The 18,513-nt window shown below is 46.7% G+C and overlaps 1 protein-coding gene across 1 annotated transcript; it reads right to left on the bottom strand.

Annotated features, from left to right (window-relative positions):
- Positions 1–212: 212 nt before the first annotated feature.
- LOC117350898 (T-complex protein 1 subunit theta-like) lies at positions 213–2,298 on the bottom strand. Its single transcript, XM_033925611.1, has one exon. It carries the CDS (start codon positions 2,296–2,298, stop codon positions 646–648), a length of 1,653 nt encoding a protein of 550 aa, XP_033781502.1. The 3' UTR covers positions 213–645.
- Between the last annotated feature and the right edge of the window lie 16,215 nt (positions 2,299–18,513).

The raw sequence follows: 18,513 nt of genomic DNA, 5'->3' as shown, positions 1-18,513 counted from the left end.
TCGAGAGCCGGAGCCAGGTCAGCCACAATCAATAGGCACGAGATAGATTTGCATCTCAAGGAGGCAGTGCATGCAAATCCATCTCATACATATTCATTGTGGATATCCTGAAAACCTGACCTGGCTCTGGCTCTCGAGGACCAGAACTGCCTACCCGTGGTCTAATCACACATTACAGAGAGAACACATCTTGAGCTTTCCATTCCTTTGCGTCGCTGCAGTACCCGAGTATGATGATGTGGTGATAGTGAGCTCCTCTTAGGCATATATGAATGGTCACAGACCCTTGGAGATTTGTACTGCCACAACATAATCCGATTCCTGTCAGGGGAGCTAAAGAGAAAAGCATCTTTTCAGAGTGATCATGGAACAATGTTTTTCAGCCTGCTCTTGAACTGTGATGCATTTTACTGGCAAGAGCATTTCACACGGCAGAGTAAGAAAAGCATCTGCCTGGCCTCAACCAGAGTTCATCATTGAGATAAGTGGGTGTCACATGAAAGAGAATGAAGCCATCTGAATGTTGCTGCTTAAATCTAGAACTGAGATAAGAGATGGTGAAATGGGATGAAGACATTTCATTGGCTGATTTGCCATTTTTGGTAGTTTATACTGGACACAGTGGATGTTTGTACCTTGGTGGGTTCAGTCGATATGGTCAGGCTCTGCATCCCAGTTAGGGTTGTCTCCCTTGAATCTGGGTCCTCCACTTTTCTTGGCCATCACAATTTGATTAACATTGAGTAGAGTCACTGCCACATTGGTGGCCAATTTGATGGCCCAGGCCTTGACAAGGAAGGAGTCCAGGATTCCAGCTTTTAGTGCATCAACAGTCCCATCTGCTACTTCTTCATTGCCCACGCCAATATTGAGCACATGGAGATGGTGAGCTGCCTTGAGCTTGGAAATGACCTGATTGACATTGAGGCCTGCATTCTCAGCCAAAGCTCTAGGGATAGACTCCAAGGCCCGGGCAAATTCCAAGATGCCATAGTGCTCCATACCAGGAGATTTTATTCCCAAGACTTGAAGCTTCACACAAAGGTCTACTTCAGTGGCCCCAGCTCCAGGCACCATCCGCTTGTCCACAGTGAGAATTTTGTAGACATGGACTGCATCAGTGATGGCCTCTGCCACATTGCTGAGCAGCTCATTGGTAGATCCCCGGAGGATGATAGTGGACACTGGTGGGTGGCCTTTCTCTTGCTTGAAGATCACTACTGGAACATCTCCAATTTCGCTCAGGTAGACATGATCACAGCTACCAATTTCTGTCTGCAGCGGTGGAGTCATGGTTAGTAGTGGGGTGGCTTTTACAACCTTGCACAACTTCTGCATTTCATGTCTGGAGGTCATCTTTACTACCATGAGCTTGTATCGGTCAGCATAGTAGAGGGCCAGATCTTCCACCTTTCCAGCCACCACGATAACATTGACACCAGTGTTGGCTATGTGGTTGATGTGTCTTTCCATAAGTTCTTCCTGTCCACTGCTGGAGCTCACCAAGTCCAGGGGGTTCTGTATCAACATTGTGTCTTTAGTCTCAGTGCTGGCCAGGCCAAATGTACAAGAGTAGATAGCAATCTTGGCTCCATTAATGACTGTGATGATCCCTTCAGTCTCCCGTTGGAACAGCATACCAGAGAGCACGGTAGAGTGAAAGATGCCAGCTCCAGGGATTTTGCAGATCCTGACATTGTCTGTATCAAACTCTCCTTTTTGAGACAGTGCTGAGACACAGCACTTGGCTACCAACTTGGCCAGGAAGTCTGCATAGCCTGCAGCCTTGCTGCCAATGGTGGTGCGTATGGCAGCAGCCACCTGCCCAGCATCTCTGGAGTCCTCAAGTATGGAACAGCATAGGTGCTGCAGAAACTCCAGAGCCTTCTCAGAGGCCTGCTTGTAGCCCACTGTGACCTCAGCTACTGAAAGCCCGGCCCGCAGCAGCCCTTCAGCGTTCTCCAAAAGGGCACTTGCCAGCAGTATTACCGAATTGGTGCCATCACCCACCTCTTCCTCTTGGGATTGTGCTGCAGTACGCAGCATCCTAGCTGCAGGGTTCTCAAGTTCCAGCTCCCTTAGGATTGTGGAGGCATCTGAAGTGAAGAAGACTTTTCCCAGATGGTTGATAATCAATTTGTTGTACCCACAGGGACCATAGCAAGTCCGTAGGCAACTGGCTAGGGCCCGGCAAGCTGTGATGTTGCTGTAGACTGATTCTTGTAGGCCACTGAAGTATTTGGCTCCCAGCTTCAGCATCTGGTGGTACCCAGGAGCTATGGGGACATGGGCTGCCATAATCTAGGACAAAAATAGAATTGTGCTGTCAGTGCAGTTCTATGCATGAAACATTTCCTGGCTGAGCTTAGGATCAGCAATACCTTTGAGTCAACTAGGTTAGGTAGAGTAGGCTCTGGGTTTGCCCCATTGCATGTTTGGAAATGTAGTCCTGGTTTTACTCCATTACTCCACTGCTTTCGCCCACTACATACGGGGAATTCAGGAAACGCCTAAAAACATACCTGTTCCAGAAATACCTAAACAATTGACCCGCTCTCCCTCTCCCTCCCTATTCCACCTGAACTTATAGCACTGTTATAAATATAATCTGTTATCTTCATCTTATCGTAACTTTACGTTGCTATTTATCCCCAACAGGTCCTGTCGGACATTACCTACTAAAATGTACATATTACATTTTCATTCAGCAAATTGTATTTCTATACTATTGCCTCCTGAGGTCTCTGATCTCTGTATTTCCTCTGAATATCTACTTATTGTATTTCGCTGAATGTCCAGCACTCTTGCTTGTAAACCACCTAGAAGTCACAAGATTGTGGCAGTATAGAAGAATAAAGTTATTATTATTATTATTGATTCTATGCATACAATGAGGCAAAACCAGAGACAACTTTAGTCTAATTGACTGTGAGCTGGTGCATGCTTCTAGGCCTGGGTATATTTTAAAGACTCACTTCATATTGGATAGTCAACAGTAGCAAATTCCATAAATGGACACCTAAGTAAACACTTAAGAGATTGTTTGCAGTTACTATATCAAGTGGGCAAGATGGAAATGAGCACATTTGCAGGATTTGCAGAGCATTTCGGCCGATTGTTTGAGAGCTGCAATAAAGAGGACTTCGGAGGCTGCATGTGGCAGTCGCACCATATGTGGGAAACCACTGTCCTAGGCCCTGCATTGGCTATGCCCCTGCACAGATACTTTGGTAGGGTTACCAGACATCTGGATTTCCCCAGACATGTCCGGGGGTCCAGACGGCTTTTCAAAACCCAGCACTTTTTCCGGGTTTTGAAAAGCTTTCCTTCATGCAGGAGGGCATCCGCGGGTGCATGGATATGATGCAATGTTGTCAGATTTGCTGCCTGATGAGACCAGGTAGAGGGGGGGGTGTGTGGGTGGGCGGGGCTGGGGTGGAATTGGAAGCGAGGTTGGGGTGGGCTTGGGGGGGCGTGATTGGGCAGCATGGGAGGGCCTGGGGGGCGGGCCTAGGGGTCCTATACTTTGGGGGAGGCGAGGTGGGCTGCTGCAGGGCCTTTGAGTGTGCACCAGCTCATAGGCCCCACATTGGTGTCTGGGCAGGGCACTTTAGAGGGATTACCTCCTCTCACATGTACCTCCTGATATACGTGAACCCTCAACCCACACCTTGCACGCCAGGCTTTGCCTTCAATACATGCTTGGATTTGAAGCTCCAGTGGCATGAGTTAAATCAAATCAAATCAGCCTGGAATGTTGACCTGGGATGAAATGGTAACCTTAGATCAGCAACAAAGTTGAACACTGCTGGGTGAATGCTGGGATAATAATAATAATAATAACTTTATTTTTCTATACTGCCACAATCTTGCGACTTCTAGGCAGTTTACATTCAAGAGAGCTGGACATTCAGCGAGTTACAATATGCAGATAGTCAGAGGAAATACAGAATGCGAAAATATAAAAATGTACAGTACGCTAATACATTTCCGAGAGGACCTGTTAGGAAAAGGTCACGAATTACAAAAAATACATCGAAAATTACAATATACAGTTTAAGAATTTTTCAGGGGGGACATATTAGAAGACATGTCCCGGATTGCAAAATACGGTTTGATTAGGATTTCAGAGGAGGTATATTGGGAGCGAGAAAAGAAAGAAGTGTTCGGTGAAGATTCTATTTAGGTGATATATTTGTCGAATAAGGCAGTTTTTATGAGTTTTCTAAAAGCGTTGTAGGTCAGTCTAGCTTTATTAATGTAGTTGTCAAACCAATACAAGTTACCCCTCCCTGGCCACAGTAAAGGAACTTGCTCAATATTGGGGGGTGCTTAGCACCCACAGAGCTGGCTCTCATGGCAACATGTGATTTCTGAGCGCTCAGAAATTAGTTTTGTCAGACCTTCTGAAATCGTAGCTGCTTCCCCACTTTTTTGATTAAATAATTCACAGCTTTTGATTGGCTCTTGCAGAGATCAATCATAGCTCCAGCGGTTCTTGGTGCTTCTGATGTTACAAAGCTCAGGACAGGATGAGGATCCATTATAAAGTGCTTTCTTCCCAGGAACACTTGGAAAAATTAATTGCATGCTTTTTTCTGATTAAGTATGATTTTGGTGAGAAACGTAGTCTAATTTCCCCCCTCCCTTTTTTTTTTTTGGATTATTTCATCTGCACAGCATTCTCATCCAAAGAGTTGTAGGGTCACACATGAGGGAACATTGTTTTCCAGAACAATTTGTTTTCATTCTGTTTGCGTGGGAGGGGGGGAGTATAAGCATTTGATGAGAAGAGACAAAGAAACCATAAGAAGTGGATTTAGCTCATATCATTTTAGTGGTAGGTCAAAGCAGGTTGTAGTAGGCATTTCTCTGTCCCGGGAGGGGGGGGGGGGGGCTCACAATCCAAGGTTGTGAGCCTACAGCTCCCATTGAATGGAATGAGCTGTCCTAGGGCTGTGACTGAAAAAGGGGCCCATGTGCTAACAAAAAATGACAAGCCTTACTCATTAGGAGTGTGTTACACTCATCTAATGAACTCTCACATTCAGTTAACCCTTTCTCTTCGATCTGTTACACTTATTTGAAGGTTCTCGCACACTCTGGGCTTCTTCTCTCACCCATTAGGAGGTGTCACGCTCGTTTCAAGGCTCTCACCCTCTTTCAGCTAAACTAAACTAAACTAAACCTTAGGTTTGTATACCGCGCCATCTCCACAAGCGTAGAGCTCGGCACGGTTTACAGGGTTAGGTTGAAAAGGAGCTACAATGAAGGGTTATAGGAAAGGAGCTAGGAAGATAAAGAGGAACGGGGTACCAAAGAGCAGGAGGTGTTAGATTTTTGAAAAGAGCCAAGTTTTCAGGTGTTTGCGGAAGGATTGGAGGGAACTTGAAACTCTGAGCGGGGATGTGAGGTTATTCCAGAGTTCTGTGGTTCTAAAGGGGAGGGATGTTCCTAGTTTTCCTACACGAAATATACCTTTTGCAGAGGGGAATGATAGTTTCAGTTTTTGGGAGGATCTAGTGGAATTAGGGTTAGAGGAATTCAAGAAGAGTGGGATAACGGGAGGGGGGATGCCATGTAGAATCTTGAAGGCTAAATAGGCACATTTAAAGAGGACTCTGGAGTGAACTGGGAGCCAGTGAAGTTTGGACAGGAGTGGGGAGACATGGTCGAACTTGCCTTTTGCGAAAATAAGCTTGGCCGCAGCGTTCTGGATTAGCTGAAGTCTATGGAGTTTTTTTTGTTTTTTTTTGGTTAGGCTTAAATAGATGGAGTTGCAATAATCCAGTCTAGAGAGGATGGTGGATTGAACAAGGACGATGAAGTGAGAATGATGAAAGTACGATCTCACTTTCCTCAGCATATGAAGACTAAAGAAGCATTTTTTTACCAAGAAGCTCCTTCTTTCCTCATTAGGAGTGTATCACACTCATTTGAAGGCTCTTACATTCTCTCACACTTTGAGCTACTTCTCCCACTTGAGTGTGTCACAACTTTTTGAAGGGGGGTAGGAGAGCTCTTAGTGTTGCTGTTCTGGTGTTGGTATTTTTGCGCTGTTGTCATGGCACAGAACTTTTAGATACATTAATTTTGGATGCAGCCAGATGTATTGCTCCCATACTTCTGCAGGTGCCAAAACAGGAAACATCCTCATAAGGAAGGTGTGTGTGTAGGGGGAGGGAGGGTGTGGTTCACCCCCACCACACATGCCAATTCTTCGGAGCAGGGCTCCTGCCTGCTTGATGCTATGCAGCCAGACAGTTCTTGGGAGCAACCAGGGGTCCTTGAGCAGAAGGAAAATGGGGGCTGTCCCAGGCAGTGCCTGTGAGGGAGGACAGTTCTTCAGGAGGCCTATTCTGGCCTCCCTCATAGGCACCACATTTCCATTCTGCTCAATAACCCCCCCAGCTGCTTCCAAGAACCACCCAGATGTACAGCGGCGAGCAGGCAAGGTCCCTACTACCAAGAATTGGTACATGTAGTGGAGGGGGTGACCTCCCCCCCTTCCCCGCTGAGAATTATGGGAGTAGTAATTTTGGCCACATCCAAGGCCAAAATTATCGAGGCCAATAGTTCTGTACCAAGGCACAGAAATGTTGATGCTGAAACAGCAACAGTGAAAAGGTCTGCTTCACATTTGAAGATTCTCACTATCTTTGAGATCCTTAAGAACATAAGAAAAGCCATATTGGGTCAGACCAATAGTCCATCTAGACCAGTATCCTGTTTCCACAGTGGCCAGTCCAAGTCACAAGTACCTGCAGAAATCCAAATAGTAGCAAAAGTCCATGCTACTAATCCTAGGGCAGACATGGCTTCCTCATGTCTGTCTCCCTGGAGAAGAGGAGACTTAGAGGGGACATGATAGAAACCTTCAAAATCCTGAAGGGCATAGAGAAAGTGGATAAGGACAGATTCTTCAAACTGTGGGGAACCACAAGCACTAGGGGTCACTCGGAGAAATTGAAAGGGGACAGGTTTAGAACAAATGCTAGGAAGTTCTTTTTTTACCCAGAGGGTGGTAGACGCATGGAACGCTCTTCCAGAAGTTGTGATAGGCCAGACCACAGTACAGGGGATCAAGGAAGGTTTGGATAGGTTCCTAAAGGATAAAGGGATTGAGGGGTACAGATAGAAGCAGAGGTAGGATATAAAAATGGTCAAATCACTTCACAGGTCAAAGGACCTGATGGGCCACCGCGGAAGCGGACCACTGGGTGGGATGGACCTCTGGTCTGACCCAGTGGAGGCAACTTCTTATGTTGTTATGTTCTTATGTTCTAATGTCTCAATAGCTGACTATGGACTTTTCCTCTTGAAACTTGTCCAAACCTTTTTTAATCCATGCTACACTAATCACTTTTACCACATCCTCTGGCAACAAGTTCCAGATCTTAACTATTCTTTGAGTGAAAAATATTTACTCTTATTGGTTTTAGAAGTATTTCTATGTAACTTCATTGAGTGTCCCCGAGTCTTTGTAATTTTTTGAAATATTGATTCACTTTAACCTGTTCTACACTACTCAGGATTTTGTAGACCTCTAGTATCTCCCCTCAGCCATCTCTTTTCCAAGCTGAAGAGCCTTAACCTCTTTACTTTCCTCCTATGAGAGGGGTTCCTTTATATTTCTGCTCACTCTTCTTTAAACCTTTTCTAATTTCGCTATATCGTTTTGGAGATATGGTGACCAGAACTGAATGTAATACTCGAGGTGAGGCCACACTCATTTCAAGACTCTCTTATTCTTTGAAACCCCTTCTCATACTTATACTCATTTGAAATTTCTCCCACTCTTCCAGCCCCTTCTCTCATGTATGAAATCCTCGGTGCCGGTGCACCGCTTTCATGAGAGCCAAGTGTGAAAAGCCAAGTGGCCCCTTTCAATAGGAAGACATCAGAGCTCACCTTCCTTGGTACTGTGTCTGCAGTGCACCACCTTACCCTCCCTGTATCTAAGTGTGCTCTCAAACTTACAGACATAGGAGTGGAGAAAGCCATTTTGAACTCAGAGCATTTACTCACATATTGCTGAATGTTGCCCTGCCCGTGCCTGGCTATTTGACTTACTGGTAATAGGCGTTGGAGACCCTACTGTCCAATCTTTCCCCCTAGAGACTGTCTGATCTCTCTCTCAGAGACATCCAACTGACGCCCGGTGACTATAAGTAAACATGCTGACATCACAGTGTCACATTCTCAGGCCAAGCCTTCTTGGAATGGACGTGATGTCACTGCTGTGGCAGAGCTCTGAGGATGGTCCAGCTAGAGAATGACACAGGGACAAATTTTTCGCAGCCCCTGTCCCATTCCTGTAAGCTCTGCCTTATCTGCACAAGCTTCAAATGCTAATGATTTTAACAGTGTTTGAGGCTTGGGCAGATGAGGACAGAGCTTATAGGAATGGGGACGGGACAGGAAAACGAGTTCCCACGGGGACGGGGAAAAATTTGTCTCCGTGTCATTCTCTAGGTCCAGCCCCCATCCACCAAGTCAAGACTCCCAGTCCATGAAGAGTAAATATCTTGGTAAAATGGGATCAGATAGAAAGTCCTGGGCGTGTGAGGAAAACTGCTTCTGCAATTGACATAGAAACTGAGAAAATGTCAACAGATAAAGACCATATGGCCTATCCATACCAATATATTAGTGACTTATATTCCGCCTTAATCTTGCAGTTCTAGGCGGTGTGTAATGCTAATAATACATAGACTAGATACAATCAAACCAAATTATAAAATTAACAGAGCTGGATAATACTAGGGGACGTTAGCACAACAAAGAACTTGACTTACGGACATACACCAGACATAAGGAGATGGGCAAGAACTACAATATTTGCAAAAAAGAGAAGCATGATAGGGAGGGTAAAAACCAGAGGAGAGTTGTTTTGTCCTTAGAAGGGCAGTTATTATCCAAAAGCATCCTGGAACAAAAAAGTTTTTTAGATTAGATTTGAATTGAACTAATACAGTGGTTCCCAAACCTGTCCTGGAGGACCACCGGGCCAGTCGGGTTTTCAGGCTAGCCCTAATGAATATGCATGGAGCACATTTGCATGCCTGGCACCTTCATTATGTGCAGATCTCTCTCATGCATATTCATTAGGGCAGGGGTGTCCAATGTCGGTCCTCGAGGGCCGCAATCCAGTCGGGTTTTCAGGATTTCCCCAATGAATATGCATGAGATCTATTAGCATACAATGAAAGCAGTGCATGCAAATAGACCTCATGTATATTCATTGGGGAAATCCTGAAAATCCGACTGGACTGCAGCCCTTGAGGACCGACATTGGACACCCCTGCATTAGGGCTATACTGAAAAACCTGGCTGGCCTGGGGGGGGGGGGGGTGTCCTCCAGGACAGGGTTGGGAACCACTGACCTAGAGCGAAGAGTTTTGGATGGGCTATAAAGAATAAGGAACATGCCAGGTGGAAGGAAGTCCTGCAGTAAGAGGAGAGTGTGGCATAGTGGTTAAAGCTACAGCCTCAGCACCCTGAGGTTGTATGGTTGTGACCCTGGGAGAGTCACTTAATCCTCCGCTGCCCCAGGCACCTTACATATGACTGTGAGCGTGCCAGGAGAGATAGTGAAAATGCTTAAGTACCTGATTTGTAACCCATTCTGAACTCCTTTGGAAAGAAAGGCTAACCAATTATATTGTCCTCAGAGCTCCTTTTCAATCACGTATTTTGGAATCTATGATTATAAATATCTGGGTGTAATTTTTATTATATGCCCTTGATTTTATATGGAAACCCCTTACCAAAATATTTTTTTTTATATTTTCTTTGAGTCTTCTACCCAGACTTGTCTAATTTTTCCGTGGCACAGTTTGCCTTTGGTGATATTTCAGCCCGCAATTGTATCATAATTTTAACAACCACCAAAAAGAAACCAGAAAATGAACCAATGTCTTTCTCTCTCTCTGCCATTCCTCTACCATCTTTCCGGGATATGTAATTGTATGCCAAGCAGTGTGATTACAATTAGTCTCTCATTTGATTAATGAGGTTCTATCAGTGGCAGCCTTATCCCCTTTCATTTCCTGGATAGCACATCTCCTGTCGTTATTTTGCGATAACCGCCATATCTGGAGTTTTGTGATGAGATATATAGCAAGAGCTTAGACTCAGGGTTGCCATCTGGAAAAACCAACTGTGCGATGTGAAAGCTAGCCCTCATTTTTCAAAGCATTTCAGGCTTTTAGCTCTGGGCATCTCCTGCATTCGGCTAGTGTTCTCTTTCTCTCTTCTTCTCTGTTTCTTTCCGCCCTGGCTTCTTTAGTTTATAAAGCGAAACAAAGAAAAATCCGAATCTGCAGTAAAAAGCGAACACCAAAAACAAGAAAGAAAATGCAGATTGGAATGTACAAGGACAGGAATCTTTATTTTAAAAACCATATAAATGTGTAATCCTTTAAAAATGGCTCTCATTTCAAATCATTCTTCAGGTACGTAAAGGGAAAGCAACCAGCGAGGGAGGAAGTGGGGCCCTTGGATGACGGGGATAGAAAGGGAGTAGTGAGGGAGGAAAAAGAAATAGCTGACAAGTTAAACGACTTCTTTACATCAGTCTTCACGAGGGAGGACACATCCAACATCCCGGAACCAGAGGAAATAGAAAATGGAGATCAAGATAGCAAGCTGATCCAACTAGAGGTGAGCCAGGAGGATGTCCTCAGGCAGATAGACAAGCTAAAGAGCGACAAGTCGCCAGGTCCAGACAGCATCCACCCAAGGATGCTCAAGGAATTAAGGAATGAAATAGCAGAGACACTTCAGCAAATATGCAACCTATCCCTAAAAACTGGAGAGATCCCGGAGGACTGGAAAATAGCTAATGTCACGCCCATCTTCAAGAAGGGTTCAAGGGGCGACCCGGGAAACTACAGGCCGGTGAGCCTCACATCGGTCCCGGGAAAGATGATGGAGGCACTGATTAAGGACGGCATCTGTGATCATATCGAAAAAAATGGACAGCTAAGGTCGAGCCAGCATGGGTTCTGCAAGGGTAGGTCGTGCCTCACAAATTTGTTATACTTCTTTGAGAGGGTAAATAGCCAGGTGGACAAAGGTGAACCCATAGACATAATTTACCTAGACTTTCAGAAAGCCTTCGATAAGGTACCACATGAGCGATTGCTCAGGAAACTATGGAATCATGGGGTGCGAGGGGAGGTCCACCGATGGATTAAAAACTGGCTGTCGGAGAGGAAGCAGAGGGTTGGTGTAAAGGGCCACTACTCGGACTGGCAAGGGGTCACGAGCGGGGTTCCTCAAGGGTCGGTGCTGGGACCGCTCCTGTTTAACATATTCATCGACGACCTGGAGGCAGGAACAAAATGTGAGGTCATCAAATTCGCTGATGATACCAAACTATTCAGCAGGGTTGAAACCACGGTAGATTGCGAGGATCTCCAAAGGGATCTTACGACACTGGAAGAATGGGCAAAAAAGTGGCAAATGAGCTTCAACGTGGGGAAGTGCAAGGTCATGCATGTAGGGAGAAGGAACCCGATGTTCACTTACAAAATGGGGGGAACAATGCTAGGGGTCAGTAAGCTGGAAAGAGACCTGGGAGTGATGGTAGACACGACATTGAAGGCGTCGGCACAGTGCGCCACAGCCTCGAGGAAAGCAAACCAAATGTTAGGTATCATTAAGAAGGGTATCTCGACCAGAACGAAGGAAGTCATCCTGCCACTGTACCGGGCTATGGTGCGCCCCCATCTGGAATACTGTGTACAGTACTGGTCACCGCACCTCAAAAAGGACATGGCAATGCTTGAGGGAGTCCAGAGAAGAGCAACTAAACTGATTAAGGGTATGGAAAACCTTACATACACTGACAGACTGAAAAGGCTGGGGCTGTTCTCCCTGGAGAAGCGGAGACTCAGAGGAGACATGATAGAGACCTTCAAGATCCTGAGGGGCATCGAAAAGGTTGACAAGGACAGATTTTTCAATTTGAAAGAAACCACAAAAACAAGGGGCCACTCGATGAAATTGAAGGGGGACAGGTTTAGAACAAACGCAAGGAAATTTTTTTTCACACAGAGGGTGGTGGACACATGGAACACCCTTCCGGAAGCCGTGATAGGAAATAGCACAGTACAGGGTTTCAAGGAAGACCTGGATAGGTTCCTGGAGGACAAAGGGATTGAGGGGTACAGATAAGAGCAGTGGAAGGTTTAGAGATAAATGTAGAGGTAGGTATAAAATTAGTCAGGGACTGCTGCTCAGGCAATATGCCTGATGGGCCGCCGCGTGAGCGGACCGCTGGGCGGGATGGACCTCTGGTCTGCCCTGGCGGAGGCGACTACTTATGTACTTATATACATGGAATACGGACCCTCCACGGTCCATGTTTTGGAGAAACACTCCTTCCTCAGGAGTAGAGAATGACACGGTGAAAAAATTGGTCCCCGTCACCGCCCCGTTCCCGTCTCACCATCCCCGTCACCGCCCCGTCCCCGTCTCACCATCCCCGTCACCGCCCCGTCCCCGTCTCACCATCCTCTTCACCGCCCCGTCACCGCCACTGCCACCCCATTCACCGCCCCGTCACCGCCACTGCAATCCCATTCACTTTTCTTTATTTACGTATAAAGGAAACATTCTTTAAAACTTTAAAACTTAGTTAAATATTAGTTAATAACTATACAAAAACAAAACACGCAGAGAAAAAATTAATTAATATAAATTCCCTGACTTCCCTGCACTGTCCCCCCTTGAAGGTCTGTCCCCATCCTGAAAGCCTGATGCCCCCCCCCCGACGTCCGATACATCCCTCCCCCCGAAGGACCGCCGACTCCCCAACAATATCGGGCCAGGAGGGAGCCCAAATCCTCCTGGCAACGGCGACCCCCTAACCCCACCCCGCACTACATTACGGGCAGGAGGGATCCCAGGCCCTCCTGCCCTCGACGCAAACCCCCCTCCCCCCAACGACCTCCCCCCCCAAGAACCTCCGACCGCCCCCCCAGCCGACCCGCGATCCCCCTGGCGACCCCCACGACCCCCCCACCCCCCTCCCCCGTACCTTTGGTAGTTGGCCGGACAGACGGGAGCCAAACCCGCCTGTCCGGCAGGCAGCCAACGAAGGAATGAGGCCGGATTGGCCCATCCATCCTAAAGCTCCGCCTACTGGTGGGGCCTAAGGCGCATGGGCCAATCAGAATAGGCCCTGGAGCCTTAGGTCCCACCTGGGGGCGCGGCCTGAGGCACATGGTCGGGTTGGGCCCATGTGCCTCAGGCCGCGCCCCCAGGTGGGACCTAAAGCTCCAGGGCCTATTCTGATTGGCCCACGCGCCTTAGGCCCCACCAGTAGGCGGAGATTTAGGATGGATGGGCCAATCCGGCCTCATTCCTTCGTTGGCTGCCTGCCGGACAGGCGGGTTTGGCTCCCGTCTGTCCGGCCAACTACCAAAGGTACGGGGAAGGGGGGTGGGGGGGTCGTGGGGGTCGCCAGGGGGATCGCGGGTCGGCTGGGGGGGGCGGTCGGAGGTTCTTGGGGGGGGCGGTCGTTGGGGGGGAGGGGGGTTTGCGTTGAGGGCAGGAGGGCCTGGGATCCCTCCTGCCCGTAATGTAGTGCGGGGTGGGGTTAGGGGGTCGCCGTGGCCAGGAGGGTTTGGGCTCCCTTCTGGCCCGATATTGTCGGGAAGTCGGCGGTCCTTCGGGGTGGGGGTGCGAGCGGTCCTGCCGGGGGGGGGGGGATGTATCGGACGTCGGGGAATCGGCCGGGCAAGAGGGCTTGGGCTCCCTCTTGCTCCGATCGCGGGTGCGGGTGGGAGCGCGTGCGAGCGGTCGTTCGGGGTGGGGGTGCGAGCGGTCCTGCTGGGGGGGGTGAATCGGGCGTCGGGCGGGGTGGGAACTATGTTTTAAAACTTTTGTATACCATGCGTGAAAATACGGTAAATAGCGGTTCCTAGAAGGGGGTACATTGGCCCGCGGGGACAAACCTGTTCACCGTTTCCGCGGTCGGTGAATGGCCTTGTCCCCGTCACCGCAGCGACTGCTAGTTTTCTTCCCCGTTTTCGGCGGTGACCCGCGGCTTAAATGCGGTGGCCGCGGGTAAACCGTCACCGTGTCATTCTCTACTCAGGAGTCCGAGATGTCCAATGTATCACATGTAGAGAGTGAGGCAGAAAACAATGTAGTAATATGGTCATCAAAATTTCCAAATCTGATGCAAAAATTTCTCCTTCTGAACTGCAATAGAGTAGACACGCCGGATGGTGTGAATAACATGAAGAAAGACCTGGGGAAACTTGAAGAATGGTCTGAAATTTGGCAACTAAAATTTAATGCTAAGAAAATGCATGGTCATGCATTTGGGCTGCAAAAACCCGAGGGAATGGTACAGTTTAGGGGGGTGAAGAACTGATGTGCACGACAGAAGAGCGAGACTTGGGTGTGATTGTATGTGATGATCTTAAGGTGGCCAAACAAGTTGAAAAGGTGACAGTGAAAGCTAGAAGGATGCTAGGTTGCATAGGGAGAGGTATGGCCAGTAGGAAAAAGGAGGTATTGATGCCCCAGTATAAGACTCTGGTTAGACCTCATTTAGAATATTGTGTACAATTCTGGAGGCCGCACCTTCAAAAAGATATAAAAATGATGGAGTCGGCCCAGAGGAAGGCTACTAACATGGTGTGTGGTCTTTGTGATAAGGCGTATGGGGATCTGTCGGAGAGAGAAAGAGATAACGGTTACTGCGGATGGGCCGACTAGATGGGCCATTTGGACTTTAACTGCCATCATGTTTCTTTAACCATAAAGTTCAATGACATCACAATGCAGGTATAAAGAGCCTTAGCCTATAGGAAGAGGAGATGCAAATGTTAAGAGCCGTGGAGGGGTATAATCGAAAGGGACATCTAAGTCCGTTTACATCCAACTCGTAAGTCGTCCAAAGTAAAAAACAGCCTAGGACACATTTTCAAAAAATACATCCAAAATTTTTTTTACTTTCGAAAATCATCTAATTATACGTTCTGCCGGTCTGATCATCCAAGCCGCTAAATCGTCCATCTTTATACCACATTTCTGTCCAACTTTTCGTCCAAGTCAAAAACACCCTGTTGGACGTGGGAGGGGGTCTACAAAGTGATGGACTGAACACCTAGACATGGCACCTAAATAGTGGGGTACCTTACAGGGCACTGCTGTGAACTTCACAAAAAGGATGCTATGGCTTCTCCTCACTACAGCTCCCATATAGGTCATGGTGAGCCCCCCAAACTACCTCCAGAATCCCCTAGACCCACTTATTTACCACCCCAATAGCCCTTGTGGCTGAAGGAGCCACTTATATGCCAGTAAAAATGGTTTTGGAGTGTATAGGGCAGTGCACATGTTTCATATCAATGCAGTGATTACAGGGGCTTAGTGGGCATGGGTCCTCCTCTCCATGAGTCCCTAACTCACCCCCAAGATGACTTAAACTGCCTCTGTGCTGGACAACTAGGCTTTCCTATGCCAGGTGGCCAGGTGATGATGGTCTGAAGGCTGAATTTTAAAGGTGTGATTAATATTTTTATGGGGTGGGGGAGGGTCAGTGATCACTGGGGTAGTGTGTGGGGGTTTGTTTTATGTGTTTGCAGTGCTTATCTGGTGAGTTTAGGTGGGTTCTTGTGACTTAGAGCATGTTTTACATGGTTTAAGTCACAATGTCCAAGTTCCGTCGATCCCAGCCTGTATAACTTTTGGTTATACATGCTGTACGACTAAGTCCAAGCCGGCCCACGTCCCGCCCTCGACACTCCTCCCGAAATGCCCTGTTTAGCTTTGGTCATTCAATGGCACTATGAAAGCCAAGGTCATTTAGAAATATGTCCAAAACCCGTTTTTAGTATCGGCACTTGGACGTATTTGGGAAATGTTCGTCCAAGTGCCGACTTAGGCCTGTTTTTGGACGTTTTCTCTTTCGATTATGAGCCCCTTAGCCAATAGGGAGAGGAAGAGATAATGGTTACTGCGGATGGGCAGACTAGATGGGCCATTTGGCCTTTATCTGCCATCATAGAACTTCAGGGTACTGTGGTACTGTGGTATATAAACTATTATTATTATTATTATCATGTTTCTATGTTTTTCTCTGTACACGTCTGTCTCTGTCTCTTTATGCTTTGATCTGTTTTCTGTGTATGATACATATCTCTCTCCCTATCTCTGCTCTGGTTTCTTTTTCTATGTGTGTGTGTTTCTCTCTGTTTCTGTGTGTGTCTCTATCTCTTCTCTTTTTGCTCTGGTTGTTTTGTTTCTTTATTCTCTTTCAGTGTATGACGTCTCTGTTCTGGTTTCTTTTTCTGAATGTGTGTTTCTCAGAGACTAGTTAAGCTCTGGAACATGTTGGCAGAGGAAGTGATTACCGCAGTTAGAGTATCTGGGTTTAAAATAGATTTGGACAATTTCCTGGAGGAAAAGTCCATAGTCTGTTATTGAGAAAGACGTTGTTTTTTTTTTTTTTGGGGGGGGGGGGGAGGGGGAAGCCACTGCTTCTTTCCCTGGATTGGTAGCATAGAATGTTGCTACTCTTTTGGGTTTTGGCCAGGTACTAGGGATCTGGATTGACCACTGTGAGAACGGGCCATTGGGCTTGATGGACCATTAGTCTGACCCAGTATGGGTTTTATTTTATTTATATATATATATATAAATCTTTATTGATTTTCAAGTAGTAACAGTGCATTACATATGAAGCTGAACAAGAAAAGCACTTTGAACTTACATATAATTGAAAGTAATATTTTCCTCCCGCCCCTTTATTTAATCAATAATAAAAATGCAATTCTTCTTCCAATAACCCATTTTTCTTTAAAATAATACTCCATTCCCACCCTGGATGTGTAAGGAAATCAGACAAAAATAAAAGAGAAATGACAGAGATGCCAATGGGCCCCACACCAAGTTAAATACCTTACTATGCCCCAAAATTTCAGCATTCATTTTTTCATATTTGTAGCTGGAGCATAAGTTCACCCACCAGAAAGGAAAGTTAAGTCAATCATAGTTCTTCCAATTACATGTTCTTATTTTCTTGTGTTCTCTCTCTCTCTCACTCTCTCCATGCACTTTTCTAAATCTGTGCTTTTCTGTTTATGTATGCATCTCTCTTTCTATACCCTGGTTTGTTTTTTTTTGTGTCTAGCTACCTGGTCTGTCCTTTGTAACTTTATCATGTTGTGTCCTCTCACCCGTGAGTTTCCTGTTTGCATCTCTCTCTTTCGGTCATAGATAAATGCTCAAACCAGCAGAGTTGGTAGCACTGCCAATAGCATTTTGGTGCTGCTCTCTATCAGAGACAAGGGATGCAGGGACACAAAAGTGCTTCTAGCAACCTTAGGAAGATGACTAACATCTCTTGGCAAAAAAAACAGTTTTGAGTAGGATATTTGTTATTGCTTGTGTGGTGCTTCTTGCTGCTGAGGATGCTGGGAAATCCCGCTATTCTAAAGCAAGATTCAGGAGTGACTAATATTCCGACGAAGGATTTCTCGTACGAGGATAGGATGAACAAATTGCGGCTTTTACTCTCTCGAAGAACGTAGGGAAAGGGGTGACATGATTGAGACATTTAAGTATATCACTTGTCGCATCGAGGTGGAAGACGATATTTTCTTTCTCAAAGGACTCTCGGCCACAAGAGGACATCCGCTGAAAATCAGGGGCGGGAAATTTCATGGGGATACCAGGAAGTATTTCTTCACAGAAAGAGTGGTTGACCATTGGAACGGGCTCCTGGTGCAGGTAATCGTGGCCAGCAGCGTACAAGATTATAAGAAAAAAATGGGATGCCCATGTCGGATCTCTACGAGGGTAGTGTAGAGGTGATACCATCAGAGGGTGACCACTTGGAAGGTAGTTTGGGGAGGGTTACTAGTGTGGGCAGAGTTGATGGGCTATGGCCCTTTTCTGCCGTCATTTTTCTATGTTTCTATGAAGGGTGTTAGCGGTGACAGAGCAGGTCTCCTGCCTCTTCTGGATGCACTGTGGCTCCAGCGCTCAAAACTCCAGTACTAAAGTGAACAGCGTCCACCCCATACCGCAGTTACAGCTCAGAAATATAGCCATCCAATACTCGGAGCCAATGGACTTCAAGTTATATGTGCTCCCTGAGGATGAAAACGAGGGGGAGGAATGTGCCTGGCATGTGTGCATAAGAGTTCCATGATAAGCACAGTTCATGTGCGCATGCCCAGGCAAACCCAGAAGTGAAGTACATATTGGCATTGTTCTTCTGTGCCTTTAAATATTTTTACTTATATACCACTTATATCCTAAGCGATTTACGTTCAGGCACTTTATCATATTTCCCTCTCTGTCCTGGCTCAAACTCTATCTAGTGTACCTGGGGCAATGAGGGGATTAAGTGACTTACTCAGGGTCACAAGGAGCAGTGAGGGATTTGAACCCACAACCTTAGGGTGCTAAGACTGCGCCACACACTCGCTTTTCACTTGAAAAAGCTTTATTTAAGAGCAGAAAACGGATGGCCAAATGCGT

Source organism: Geotrypetes seraphini, chromosome 16, assembly GCF_902459505.1.
Source record: "Geotrypetes seraphini chromosome 16, aGeoSer1.1, whole genome shotgun sequence".
NCBI lineage: Eukaryota > Metazoa > Chordata > Amphibia > Gymnophiona > Dermophiidae > Geotrypetes > Geotrypetes seraphini.
The sequence above is the reverse complement of the archived record's forward strand: the minus strand, read 5'-3'. Positions and strand labels throughout refer to the sequence as shown.